The following is a 14,511-nucleotide window of genomic DNA, read 5'->3' on the forward strand; positions in this document are numbered from 1 at the left end:
AAAGAGCAGGTTGGGAATTGAAATTCATCAGTCACTCAAGAAAAAACCATCTGGGGAATCTCAAAAACTCCAAGAATAACAGATATAGAACATAGAGCTTTAGCTTTCCAGAGAATTATCTAATACTATTAGATGGTTTAAGACACACAAGGCAACACTAAAATCGTGTTCTTATTCTCAAATTCCTATAGGAAACAGTCCACACCACAGTCTCCAGTTCCCTATTCTGGGACTCAGGCTAGGCATTAAAGGTTAAGGTGCATTTTCCTTATTGTGTTGGTTTTGCTTTTGCCTCTACGACCCCTCAAAGATTATCTACTTTAGTAGGATTAAATAAGCTCTTTCTTCTTAGTAATAAAAATAAATTTCAAGCAGACAGTCCTATTCCCAGATCAATAAAATGCTCAGGTTCAGCATCACATACATTCAGATCAATTAGTCACTCCTGCCACACACCATCCGCAAAACCTCAAAGATTAAAAAGCCACTGAGAACAACATACTCTCAAATCTTTCCTGAGGATCTCCTTTCTCTATAACAATAACTTGAGTTGTTTTGTTTTGGGGTGGGTGTGTTTCATTTTTAAAACAACTCCACAAAATTTGTGGAAAAAAAAATAAAAGCTTAATTTTCAACAGTATATGAAATGTGCCTTACTGACCAAATCATGAATATGGTGCTTCTAGAATGCTGGATGATTAAAAACTGGAGTAAGGCCAGGCACCAGACTTGGATTAATCCCTTATTTGCCCCCAATTTCCACCTAAGAGCCATTTGAGAAACAAAACTTTGAAAAGGAGTTATCAGTAAATCAAATGTTTCTTTAACCTCTTTCTTAGAGATACAGAAATGACAGCCAGAATAAGGAGATTTGAGAAACACTTTTGATTTTTTTTCTTGACTTAGTAAAACTTCAGAACTAAGAAGGGCAAGCACAGATACATGAACACACAGTGAAAACACAGAGATTTATAACTCAACTGCCTACTTGTGCTAGGCTCTCTTAGAAACCCAAGGTCCTAAGGATCTCTTAAGTCAGGCCAGCACCTTCAAATGCTGATGCCAACTTCCCTCCTTCACTGATCAGGAGCTATGGCACAAAATGAGGTCTGAACAGAGATCCCAATCACTGTGGAGGAAGGATGCCACAAGGGGAGGAGAATAGGGTTTAATAACTAACTTACGCACAGCTCACCATCCCTTGCTATACTAACCCTCTAGACCTTGCCCTAAGGCTTGTGGGGACAGAATTACTGCAAGCTGAGAACAATAAACCTATATTCCACTGTTCAGAAATGCTTCTGTTCTGCCTTCTATTTAATACAAGACTAAAGAATTCAATAAGAGAGAGATTAGCCACCACTGTTACAGTTACAAAAGAACCACCCCCAAAACCAGCTTCCCTGCCAAGGTCCTTAGTTGCTGTTAGACCATGAAAACAAAAAGCTATGGGCAGATATCTGGTATGGCCGAATTCAGGCAATGAGTTTTAGAAGCACATGAGAACAAAGTAGGCAATGACCATCCTAGAGACTTGCCTTCTTTTCACCTCTGTTCTGGGTGGTTTTGCACAGCTGGCTGACTGACTAGAGACTACATAAAATTTCTGCTTAACTGACAAGTGGAGATGATCAAGTCTGCTTGCAGTGAAAAATATGGTGCAAATCCCATCCTTTCATTATGGCACATAGCTCTACCTTATTTATTGCTACTTTAAAAAACATACTATTGACCCAAGTTTCTGGATATGTCCTTCAATTGGTCAATTTTATGATTCTAAGAAAATACGAGTGTACTGATTGTTAGTGAAGAGCACAGCAGTTATAAACTTCATAATTAAATAAAGGTAACAGAGAGCTGCTGCTTTTGCAGAATCTTCTATGGCATCCCAGGCTCTAAACACATATGATGGGGATCCCTGGGTGGCGCAGCGGTTTGGCGCCTGCCTTTGGCCCAGGGCGCGATCCTGGAGACCAAGGATCAAATCCCATGTCGGGCTCCCAGTGCATGAAGCCTGCTTCTCCCTCTGCCTATGTCTCTGCCTCTCTCTCTCTCTGTGTGAATATCATAAATAAATTAAAATTAAAAAAAAAATAAAATAAACACATATGATGGGTTACCTCTTAGACCCTTAGAAAAAGTCTCTTAGAAATTAAAAGATGGATCTAAGAGGAATACCACTTCCTATTCTGTTAATACTGTTTTAACTGTAGCTTTGCATGGATTCTATTAAACACATCCATCCTAGCAACCACAAATAACTCTTTACCTAACAGATATGGCCAGTAAGCTATGGCCTACAGGCACCTGTAAGTATGCATGGTGCACCTCAACATGTGCACTTGGCATACGAGGGAATATGTTCTCTGAAATGTGTGCATTAAGCAGGTAAGAACTTTATTTTTAAAAAATATTTTTCACTTACATCTTTCTGGTTGGAGTGGAAAAACCTGAGTGCGAAGTTACAGGATTGGGATGCAGCAGCATACTGACCTAAGGATTCGGCGTATCGAGTCAAAAGATAGCTAGGTCAGAAGGAAAGAAAACAAAAATGTTATACTTACCCACCTCCAGTATCAAATACTACACTTCAAATTATTATAACAGAGAAACAAGCACACAGGAAAGTTAAAACATCTTGCCACATAAGTGATCTCATTCACAAAATCAAATTTTTTTAAAGAGTGAAGTTAATTCAGTTTTGTGGGAGACCTAAAACTCTATGTCATGCTTTCTTATACTCAGATGATTAATGGAACAGAAAGAAATAAAGACAATACCCTTGATTTATAATAAAGAATAGTCAAAAAACAAATTCAAAGGACCTCTAAGGTCAAACAAAGTACCTGTGTCAATCTCAACTGCAAATAAAAACTTCAAGACAATGTGTGCTAAGAAAGTTTTCAAAGTATAAAGCTGTTTGCCATCCCTGGGGATAACTTTCTTACCTTTCCTAAGTTGTGCAAATGTAAAAATTACCATTTAATAAAGAAGATATAAAAATCTTTCAGCTTTGCAATGGGTCATCATGGAGGATTACTTAGTCTAAAAAGCTTAATAAGGCAATCCCTGGGTGGCTTAGCGGTTTTGAGCCTTTGGCCTAGGGCTTGATCCTGGAGTCCCGGGATCGAGTCCCACATCAGGCTCCCTGCATGGAGCCTGCTTCTCCCTCTGCCTGTGTCTCTGTCTCTCATGAATAAATAAATAAAATCTCTAAAAAAATAAAAATAAATAAAAAGCTTAAGAACAGAAACAATACTACTGCTAAAACTGCAAAGTCTGAGCTCCATGTATAAGGATCCCCTGGGATAGCTGGCTGCTCAGTATTCAGAGTATATACTACCAACCCAATGGTATCATGCTGGATATGCTTAGCATCAAGGCTGGAGTACAGATCCACCACTGGTTCAAATGCCCCCAGTACACAGTAGATTCGAACAAGCAGCAATTTGAATTGAGCATTGGAAGGGCTGTGGGTTAATCCCTCTTCCAGCAAAGTCAAGGCCTGCCATACAGCAGTCTCGTCACCTAGAAACAAAATGTAATAGCATTATCCATAGTACTTGGCAGTAAATGGAGGTTTCTCACAAACAAAAGATAAAAACTTACTCCCCTAACTATCTGAAGAACGAGTTTAGGTGTCAAAGAACAGATTTTAGATACACACCTATAAACAAACTAGGGAATTTCCCAGAAAGTTTCTCAATAGTTACCTCAGTTCTTAAACATGCATCTGCAAGAGTGATGCAAACTTTAAGCTGTAAGGTCTTATGAGGTTATGGAATCTCAGAGAACCTAGATTCTGAGAAGAGATGGACTTTGAAGGAGAATTTGAGTCCACCAACCTTCCCAGTACAGGATTTTTTCTACCAAACCCCAGCTAGATACACTCTCTGGACAACATTTTTCTTCCATATGTAATTCTACTATTTAGATGTCAAATGGTATTTGAAAAAAGATGTTCATTAATAATCAGATAAATTAATCTGACACACTTTTTTTGGCCTACCAAAATTCAAAAGGTTACATGCATCAATAACCTTAAAGATTAAGTAACTTCTCTTTTATGAACCTAAGAAAATAATATGAAATGGAAATAATGATTTACATATAAAAATATTCACTGTACTAATAATGGGAAAATAATTAAGTAAATTATAGTAAAACCCACATTAGGCAGCCATTTGACATTACTGAGTTTTAGTGATAAGGGAAAATACTTATTCAGTAATAGTTCAGTAAAACACAGAGAATTTAGTGTGAAAAGGTAATCTTCAGCACATACGACATGCACAGATAAAGAGAGAAGGAAATATGCCAAAATGTTAGAATGCCTATAGAAGCTGGAAAAGATTAAAATAAACTTCCAAAGCTTTTATAAGCTATTTTTACAGTCAGAAAAAACTTTAACACTTATTTTGTGTTCTGCTCTTTCTTTGAAGTGTTTTCCAATGTTGCTAGTCTTCACAATCTAATTTTATTGAGTTCAACACTTACTGACTTAAACTCTGGAGCAACACTAGATATAAGACCAGAGGATAAGAGTCACAGGTGGTTCCTAGCCACAAGAAGCTCAGAAGTGAATGGAGGAAACATCTGGAAATTACACAGAATAAATAATTTTAAGAAGTCCTAGTTCCGTGCAGCCCTAGTGGCTCAGCGGTTTAGTGCTGCCCTCAGCTCAGGGCATGATCCTGGAATCCCAGGATCGAGTCCCACATTGGGCTCCCTGCATGGAGCCTGCTTCTCCCTCTGCCTGTGTCTCTGTCTCTGTCTCTCTGTCTCTCATGAATAAAAAAATAAAATCTTAAAAAAAAAAAAAAGAAGTCCCTTGGAGTGCCTGCGTGGCTCAGTTAGGTAACTCACTCAGTTTCAGCTCGAGTGGTAATCTCAGGGTCACAAGATCAAGCTCCCCAAAACGTTCTACACTCAGTGAGGCATCTGCTTGAGGGTTCTCTCCCCCTAACTTGTGTGCACATTTGCTCTCTCTCTATAAAGTAAATAAATAAATCTTAAACAAAAAAAGAAGAATAGGGTGCCTGGGTGGCTCAGTATGTTCAGCATCTGCCTTCAGCTCAGGTCATGATCTCAGAGTCCTGCGATTGAGCCCTGCATCAGGCTCCCAGCTCAGTGGGGAGTCTGCATCTCCCTCTGACCCTCTCCCCACTCATGCTCGCTATCTCTCTCTCACAAATAAATAAAAATCTTTTTAAAAAAAGAAGTCCTGCTATTCAAAGATAACTAGTTTTTTTTAAAAAAGATCTCCACAGAGATCCCTGGGTGGCGCAGCAGTTTGGCGCCTGCCTTTGACCCAGGGCGTGATCCTGGAGACCTGGGATCGAATCCCACGTCGGGCTCCCGGTGCATGGAGCCTGCTTCTCCCTCTGCCTATGTCTCTGCCTCTCTCTCTCTCTCTCTCTGTGTGACTATCATAAATAAATAAATTAATTAATTAATTTAAAAAAATAAAATAAAAGATCTCCACGAAGGAGATCTTTTTTAAAAAGATCTTTTTAAAAAAGATGCCTGGGTGGCTCAGTTGTTGAGCATCTGCCTTTGGTTCAGGGTGTGATCCTGGGATTGAGTCCTGCATCAGGCTCCCCACAAGAAACCTGCTTCTCCCTCTCTGCTTGTGGCTCTGTCTCTCTGTGTCACTCATGAGTAAATGAATAAAAATAAATAAAATTATAAAGAGATCTCCTTAAAATGGAAACAAAATTTCAAAGAAAAAAAAGGTATAATTCACACTTCTCAACCATTAAACCAACTCTTATAGACATTTATTATTTTATTTTGCAAAATTTAGGCTGTAACTATACAACTGTATGCAAATTCTTCACCAAATCAAAAAAGTATCAAGCAAAAAAAAAAAAAAAAAAAAAAGGCATGAAGGATCGATTAGGCTTTTGGGAAAAAATATTCTAACTAAATGTTGTAATATAACAAAATGAAGTAAGTTCTGGGAATATATTAATATATAGTATGGACTACAGTTTATGATACTATACCATTACTCAAAAGCTGCTAAGAAAATAGATCTTAACGTTTTTCATCACAAGGAAAAAACCTAGCTATGGGGTGATAGATATTAACTAAACTTATGATGACAGTCATTTCATGATATACATACATCAAATCATTATGTTATACATCTTAAGCTAATACAATGTAATATGCTGACCACATTTCAATAAAACTAGAGGTAAAAATGACATCCTTAACTCTTCATCTTACTTTTGCAGAATCATAAACAAATGGCTTTATGCAAAATGTCTGAGAGCATCATCAACTTCTTAAAATGCTCTTCTTAATCTTTCACATTAAAATCAGGCTTTTCCAACATCCTTAACAAATTTCTATAGATTTCTAGTATCTGTTAGATCCACCTTGGACAATGATTATGCCTCTGATTGAAGCACTTCAATTTCATTGGCTGCAAGAAATCTTGCATCTTTATAATACTGGCAATTTTCCAATGTATTTGCACTGTATGATTATGGAAAATTAGCTTCTTTCTCTCTGCCCTATCTTTCCTTCATCTATAAAAAAACTGCAATAATCCTAACTCTATTATTATGAGGTTTAAATTAGTTAATTCATGTAAAGCACTTTCAAAGTACCTGATGATCAACAAATGTTAGCTAATACTATATGGGCAGACACATTGTTAAAAAAAAACCAAGAGATCAGCAAAGCCATACAGTCACTTATGAGCAAGAATGGATGCTAGGATAAATGAGGAAGAATATCTGAGTAGGGACCAAATTACTAAAAGGTCAGTTCATTAATGATGGTTTTTTTATAGCCCTGTGCAAACTCACAATTCTGGGCCTCAGATGACAAAGACTCTGATAATAGGGTTTCACCTCCATCTCCAGGACAATATAGTGTAACAAGTACTAGCATAGGGGTACTCACAAAGGGGCATAAAATCTGCAATGGGGGGAGGGGATGAAATCAAGACAGGCTTGTCAGAGGCACCATTTGAGTAAAAGTTAGATGAAGGAAGGAAGGAAGTTATTTCAAAGAGAGGTACCACCATGTTTACTAATACTAGCAAACAAAAAACCCCAGGAGATTTAGGATTTAAGTACCTAAGAATCTGGAGATAAAGGCAGAGGCTAGATTATAAAAAGCATTGTAAACACTATCCTAAAAAGGTTAACCTTTATCCTCAGAAAAACAGGGCACCTCTAAAGGATTTTAAGCATGAGGGTGATGGTATCAAAATCAAGTGCTCCATGAAATGATCCCAAGGGCAGGGATTGTGTCCATCACGCACAGTACAGTCTCCCTAGCCCTTTGTGTCTTGTGCAATTTATTCTTGTGAATACTATGCAGTAAGTGTCTAAATGCTAATAAAAGAAAATGCCAGGAGTAAGACCTAAAGAAAAGGTAATTACAATACCATTTGCTGAATCATCCTTTTCTTGCTTAATGATACATGATGCTTCCTTCAGCATGTATTGTGTTTTTTGTCCTAAACAGGTCAATTAAAATTATATTCCAAAAAGAATGCATTCTCCTAAACATTTTTTCAAGTGAATAATAAAAGCTATTCCATTTCATGGGCCTATACATCTATCTCTGAGTCAGGTTCTCTGTATTTAATTATTGTAACTTTGTAATAGGTAGTTCAGTCATTATTCACTATTTAGAAATGTTTAAAAACAGAACAGAAAATGAGAAATAACAAGTTTGACAAGGATGTGGAGAGAAAGAATTCCTCATGCCCTGTTGGTGGGAATGTAAACTGGTGCAGCCATTGTGAAAAACAGTATGGAGGTTCCTCAAAAAATTAAAAATAGAAATATCTTCCAAATCAACAATTCCACTACTAGGATTTATCAAAGAAAATGAAAATACTAACTCAGAAAGAATTACACACCTCTATATTTATTGCAGCATTATTTACAATAGCCAGGATATGGAAGCAAACCAAGTGTCCATCAATAGATGAATGGATAAAGATGTGGTATCTATACGTGTACACACACACACATACCCCAAAGAATATTATTTGGCCATTAAAAAAAATATATTTTGCCATTTGCAACAACATGGATGGACCTAGAGGGTATTATGCTAAGTGAAATAAGTTAGAGAAAGACAAATACCATATGATTTCGCTTATATGTGTAATCTAAAAAATAAACAAACAAAAAAAGCAGACACAAATTAACAAATACAGAGAATGGGAAGTTGTCAGGAGACGAGAGGCAGGTGTAAAAAGAGGAGTGGAAGGTACAATGAATAAATCACAGGGATGAAAGGCATAGCATAGGAAATATAATCAACAGTACTATAACAGTGTTGTATGGTGCTAGATGATGGCTTCATTTATTGTGAACATAGCACCATGTACAGAATTGTCTAAATCACTATGTTGTACACTTAAAATTAATGTAACGTGTCTCAACTATACTTCAATTTAACAAAATCTAAAAAATAAAAACAGATGTGCACTGATGTAAAATCATCCTGATTACCGAGACGGGGCTATCTGGAGATGGGTTCTTCTAAAAGCAACCTGGAAAAGGGCAAGGAGGAAAACCTAAAAGCATAAATCAAATTCTTGGATTATATAATTATTCTCAGGATTTATAATCAGTAAAAGCAAAATGTAAAGTTAAACTGAAATCACTCTTCCTTACCTGTTTCTCTCCATATATCAATAAGCACATGGACAGCAAGAAGACAGTAATAGTCTGAAAACTGCAATTCGGTTTTCAAACAGGACTTCCCTGTAGGGAAAAAACCCCATATTTGTATTTTAACATTTGTTCAACATCACAGCCCCAAAGGAATTTTTTAAAGCAGAAAAGTGACAGGAGGGAGAAGATAAAAAGAGGAAATGAAAAGTAATAAGAGTCATATAAATACCAGAAGAAAAATATAAGCCATGAATCAAAGGATTCAAAAGAAGGTAAGGCCACACTCAGCTGGAACAGAAGAAAGAGTTCCAGAGCAAAGGTGATACCCTCAATGGCACCAAAGGGAAAGCAGTAAGATTTGGAAGGAGGCTTCAGGTAAAGAGAAGAACAGAAGCCAAGGGCCATGTATTACTAAAGTAATAAATAGTAGGCTCATTACTTCGTCTAATGATTTAGGATACATTAGAGATGTCATCTTGTCAGATAATTTACACTTTATCACATGTATCTACAATTTAAAGATCATCTACTTCTCAAACATTTACCTCATAATTTACAACATTCATTTTGTTCAATTTCAGTCTATATATTAAAAATACTAAGGCCAATCAGCAGAAAATGTCACAACAATTATAAACTCCATGTAATTCATATGAGCCTCAGATTGAGTTAGCTCAATCAAGAAGAATATGGAAAATTTTAATTATTTAAAATTCCAAACTTGGGGATCCCTGCATGGCTCAGTGGTTTAGCGCCTGCCTTCAGCCCAGGGCGTGATCCTGGGGTCCCAGGATTGAGTCCCGCGTTGGGCTCCCTGCATGGAGCCTGCTTCTCCCTCTGCCTGTGTCTCAGCCTGCCTCTCTCTTTCTCTCTCTCATAAATAAATAAATTTTAAAAATCTTAAAAAATAAAATTCCAAACTTAAAAAAGGCTTTACATTCCAAACAGTCTTCCCACCTGACAAAATATTCTCCTTGCCAAACTCATTATAACAAGGTACTCTGATTAAAAAAAAAAAAAAAAAAGAAAAAGGACTAAAACTTAGCAAATCCGGAAACTACTACACATTTTAAAAGGTTGCTCACCAAATTCTAGTCCATGCTGGTACCTTAACATCAATTCTCTGACCACATTCAGTTTCTGATTTTTATCCATAGTATGGTACAAGCCAAGTAACCTTGTCAGCTGCACCACACACAAATGTTGCTGTAGAGCTCTGATGTCAGCAGGCAGTGCCAGCTTATCCTCTGTTGGTGTCGACAAAGGAACAACTCCAAGTAATTGATTAATAAACTGCAAAGTAAAAAAAAAAAAGCACAGATCTCAAAACAGAACTTATCTTTGGCAGAACATAATTAACAAATGTTGAAACGGTCTAGAAAAAGACATTTGCTATCAAAATTACTAAAAAACTTTTCTAACAACAAATAATGCTGGTAAAAGGCCAATGAAAATGGCATGCTAATTCATTGTTGTCCACAAGTAATCTGTCAATACCAGGTACTACACTAACTAAAAAATTAAAAGAATTGTAAAAACGTTTCATAAATTATATCACATCAACATAATATATAATATGGCAATGATAAGTTTAATCAGGAAGACTATAAAAAGACCAATTACCAAAAACAAGTCTACAATTGTAACTGCTATATAAGTAAATTCTTAAAGAAAATATTACATAGAGAGGAATAGTTATGTCAGTGGCCTTAAAAATTTTTTTTTTAAGATTTTATTTATTCATTCATGAGAGACACAGGGGGGGGGGGTGGCAGAGACACAGACAGAGGGAGAAGCAGGCTCCATGCAGGGAGCCCAATGCGGGACTCAATCCCAGGTCTCCAGGATCACGATCCAAGCCAAAGGCAGATGCTTTAACCACTGAGCCACACAGGCATCCCTAAATTGCTTTTTAATTAAAGCTTTATTTTGAAATGATTATAGATTCACATGCAGTTGTAAGAAACAATACAGGGGCAGCCCAGGTGTCTCAGCAGTTTGGTGCCACCTTCAGCCCAGGGTGTGATCCTGGAGACCCGGGATGGGGTTCCACGTTGGGCTCTCTGCATAGAGCCTGCTTCTCCCTCTGCCTGTGTCTCTGCCTCTCTCTCTCTTTCTCTCTCCCTCTCTCTCTGTCTCATGAATAAATAAAATCTTTGAGAAAAAAAAAAAAAGAATACAGAAAGATCCCATGTCCCCTTCTCATCCAGTTTCTCCCAATGGTAACATCTTGCATTAAAATGTTTTTAATTCTTTAAATTCATAAGAAGTTTTTAAAATGTATCATTCCCATTATATATTAAATATAGGCTTGGGGTGCCTGGGTGGCTCAGTCTTGGTTAAACATCTACCTTAGGGGAGTGGGCAGGGAGGAAGTGTACCTTCAGCTCAGGTCTTGATTTCAGTGTTCTGAGATTGAGCCCCACATCAGGCTCCTTGTTCAGCGAGGGATCGGGTCCCATGTCGGGCTCCCTGCATAGAGCCTGCTTCTCCCTCTGCCTGTGTGTGTGTGTGTGTGTGTGTGTGTGTGTGTGTGTGTGTGATAAATAAATAAATAAAATCTTTAAAAAAAAAGATGACAACAAAGAATCAAACCACAGGATCAAAAACATGTGAAAAGAGAACAACAGGTAAAAAGCATTAACAAGATTTCAAAGATAAAAGGCAGAATGGCAGGTGTTAAGTACTAACCTACACACAGGGGAGAAATCTAACATGCACAAGGGGCAGCAAGTCTATTCCAACCACAAAACCTTGGAAGGCAAAAATTCAGGACACCAGAAAGCTCCAGTCTTGGTAAGACTGAAACAGGAAAAGAGCTAGTTAAATTCCATCTAAGAAGTTCAACTCCTCCTCTAGTTCACAGACTGACTTCCTAAACCCAGAAGAAACCTACAGTTTTATTCCCAAGGAGAAGCCAAACCAGAGGTACTACAGACTCAGGCATAGCTAGAAATGGGGATAAAGTGCTATTTTTAATTGTTTGAGGACCCTCCATACTGTCTTCCACAGTGGCTATACCAGCCTGCATTCCCAACCACAGAGTACAAGGGTTTCTTCTTCTCCACCTCCTTATCTACCATATGATCTAGTAATCATACTACTGGGTATTTACCCAATAAATATGAAAACACCAATTCAAAGGAATATATGCACCCCTTTGTTTACTGCAGCATTATTTACAATAGCCAAATTATGGAAGAAGTCCAAGTATCCATTAATAGATGAATGGACAAAGAAAATATAGTGTATACACATAGGTACATGCACTTGAGTATTATTCAGCCATAAAAAAGAATGAGATCTTGCCATTTGCAACAACATGAAGGGAGCTAGAGAGTATATAATGGCAGGTGAAATAAGTCAGAGAAAAACAAATACCATATGTTTTTATTCATATGTGGAATTTAAGAAACATAACAAATTAAAGGGGGAAAAAGAGAGAGACAAACCAAGAAACAGATTCTTACCTATGGAGAACAAATTGATGGTTACCAGAGGGGATGTGAGTGGGAATCAAGGAGTATACTTATTGTGATGAACACTAAATATCGTATAGAACTGCTAAATCATTATACTGTGTATCTGAAATTAATTTAACACTGTATGTAAACTATATTGGAATTAAAAATAAATAAATAAATAGACAAAACCTCTATGTTGGTTTAAAAAAAAAAGAGGATAAAGTGAAACTCTGTTATTCAGTGATGGATGGGCACCCTAACCCTCTCCCCCTAATCCCAACCAAATCCCAGAATGCCACATGCCAAATGTTTGAGACCCCAACACAAAAGGTGGCAAACAGGCTCTATAAAAAGTATTCCTGAGGTGAGGGGTGAGGGGCAGGGGATGGAGGAGGTTTGGGGGAGAATGGAACAGATGATCACCTCATGTTTTAGACTACACTCAGAGAAGTTTTATACGTTTATGGTTCTGTCAGATTGATTGGGATTAATCAAATAAAAAGTATGAATTCTGAGAAAGTTGTGCAAGAAAGGTAATCTCCATATACAAAGTGGCACAGCCATTGGTCATAAAAATATAAATTCTGAATTAACACTGAACTAAACTGGAGGCAAGTACATAAGGAGAGAAGTAGGACGTTGTTGTAAACAAGATCATCTTTCCACAACAGGACTCCAACAGACTAAGATTTTAACTATAAAAATAAACAGCTACACAAATCTGTAATTTAGAAATATGGAGGTAAATCACAGAAGACACACATAGGAGTTGAAAGTGATCTACCTGTAGAGAGCCACAACAGGGGTTGAGGGGGTGGGGAGGTGGCAAACAGCTGCTACTATTTGTCAACAGAAACTTTGTAGTGCTATTTGGCTTTTTCAACTTTATCCATAAAATTTTTTGACACAAGTAAAAATTAAAAAGAAAACTCCACTCATGCAGTTTCACATCTAGAACAATTTTGCTTCAATTTGTCTCCAATTATATGAATTTTAATTATTATGATCAGATAACCATATGCAACAAAGAAACTGCAGCACTGGTTTTCATGTTTTTGATTAAATGCCTATACAGCTTCTACTGCCAACTGTTCCATTCTTGTAAGCTATTTTATATATTAGTGATTCTTATTATTAATGCTTTCTTCAGGGAATGCTAAAGAATCTTCCAGATAGGTTTTGTCATGAAACAATATATTCATTCTTTATTCCAGTCTGTACAGTTTTACTGATATGCGAAAAGCTTCTTTAAAAACTGGAATCATTTGTTTAGTTTAAAACCCCAAGATAAAGGAAACAAAAACATCACTCTGCGTGAGCCACTTCAGGATAACTGGATTCAGTGGCCTACTCTTAGGAGCTAGTTAGTCCCAGTTTTAAATGATTGGGTTACTAATTCATTACGACTACAGTTCTCAGCTTGAACTTTACTGAACAGTTTGCAATCCTCTGATAAACACACTGCTGAGTGGCAGAATTTTTAGCTACTGAAGTCATCCTACATTTAAAAAGTTGTGGCAGCAAAATTACCCCCTCCATGAAAAATTTATGTGGGACTACAAAACTCATTGCAACAGCTTTAAATCTTTTGTTTCACAGAACAATGACTACCTGTCACTGTTAGTATTCCAGCATTTCTAGAGGGTTCCTCTCAGATTATTACTACATGAGATCACATGAGATGACCTAAGACTTTCAAACATACTAATATATCAGAGGTGCTTGTACTAGATTCACATTAGCAAACCCTTATGAATCTCAGCTGATAGTAATTTAAGTGTCCTTTTAATGCAGTCCCATTATTTGATGCTTCAACTTAGAAGACGAAAAGCAATGTAAGACATGATCAATTGTTCCAAATCTTAGCACTTAGCAGTCCCATTATTTGATGCTTCAACTTACAAGACGAAAAGCAATGTAAGACATGATCAATTGTTCCAAATCTTAGCACTTAGTGCAACCAACACTAACTGAAGGAATCTCTTCCATGTGGTTCTAGATTCTGCTTAAATCTCTCTAGTAACATGAAACTCACACAATCTATTTTTAGAGAATCTGACTATGAGAAAGATTTTTTTTCACTGGCCAAATTCTAAATTCCCTGTAACAACTTCTTACCATGCCAATTCTCAATCCCCTTTGTACAAGGGCTTTTCATTTTAAGAAAGGAAGGACTCTGTCCTCACCAAGTCAAACCTCTCTTCCACTCAACTATTTCTCCCTCTTATGCTTTCAAGTCCTCCTACAACCCAAAACCCCCTTTCTGGATATGTTACAATTAATTCAGAAAATTCTAAAGCTTGGCCTGAGCGCTGTGAGCACAGCACTCCAAGAATAGCTTTACTAAACCAAAGTGTCAGTCATTTCAGAACCCAACAGAGGGAGGCCTAGGT

At 37.1% G+C, this 14,511-nt stretch overlaps 1 protein-coding gene across 1 annotated transcript in view; it reads right to left on the reverse strand.

The window, feature by feature from the left end:
- The window catches only part of NAA25 (N-alpha-acetyltransferase 25, NatB auxiliary subunit), a 78,345-nt gene that overhangs the window by 23,189 nt on the left and 40,645 nt on the right, over window positions 1-14,511 (reverse strand). The window contains exons 12-15 of the mRNA XM_077875676.1: window positions 9,740-9,947; window positions 8,655-8,744; window positions 3,348-3,528; window positions 2,426-2,525 (exon numbers count right to left, since the gene is read on the reverse strand). Of these exons, the coding sequence (XP_077731802.1) occupies window positions 2,426-2,525; window positions 3,348-3,528; window positions 8,655-8,744; window positions 9,740-9,947 (579 nt within the window). The remainder of the gene's footprint in view (window positions 1-2,425; window positions 2,526-3,347; window positions 3,529-8,654; window positions 8,745-9,739; window positions 9,948-14,511) is intronic.

The sequence above is a fragment of the Canis aureus genome, chromosome 27, assembly GCF_053574225.1.
Source record: "Canis aureus isolate CA01 chromosome 27, VMU_Caureus_v.1.0, whole genome shotgun sequence".
NCBI lineage: Eukaryota > Metazoa > Chordata > Mammalia > Carnivora > Canidae > Canis > Canis aureus.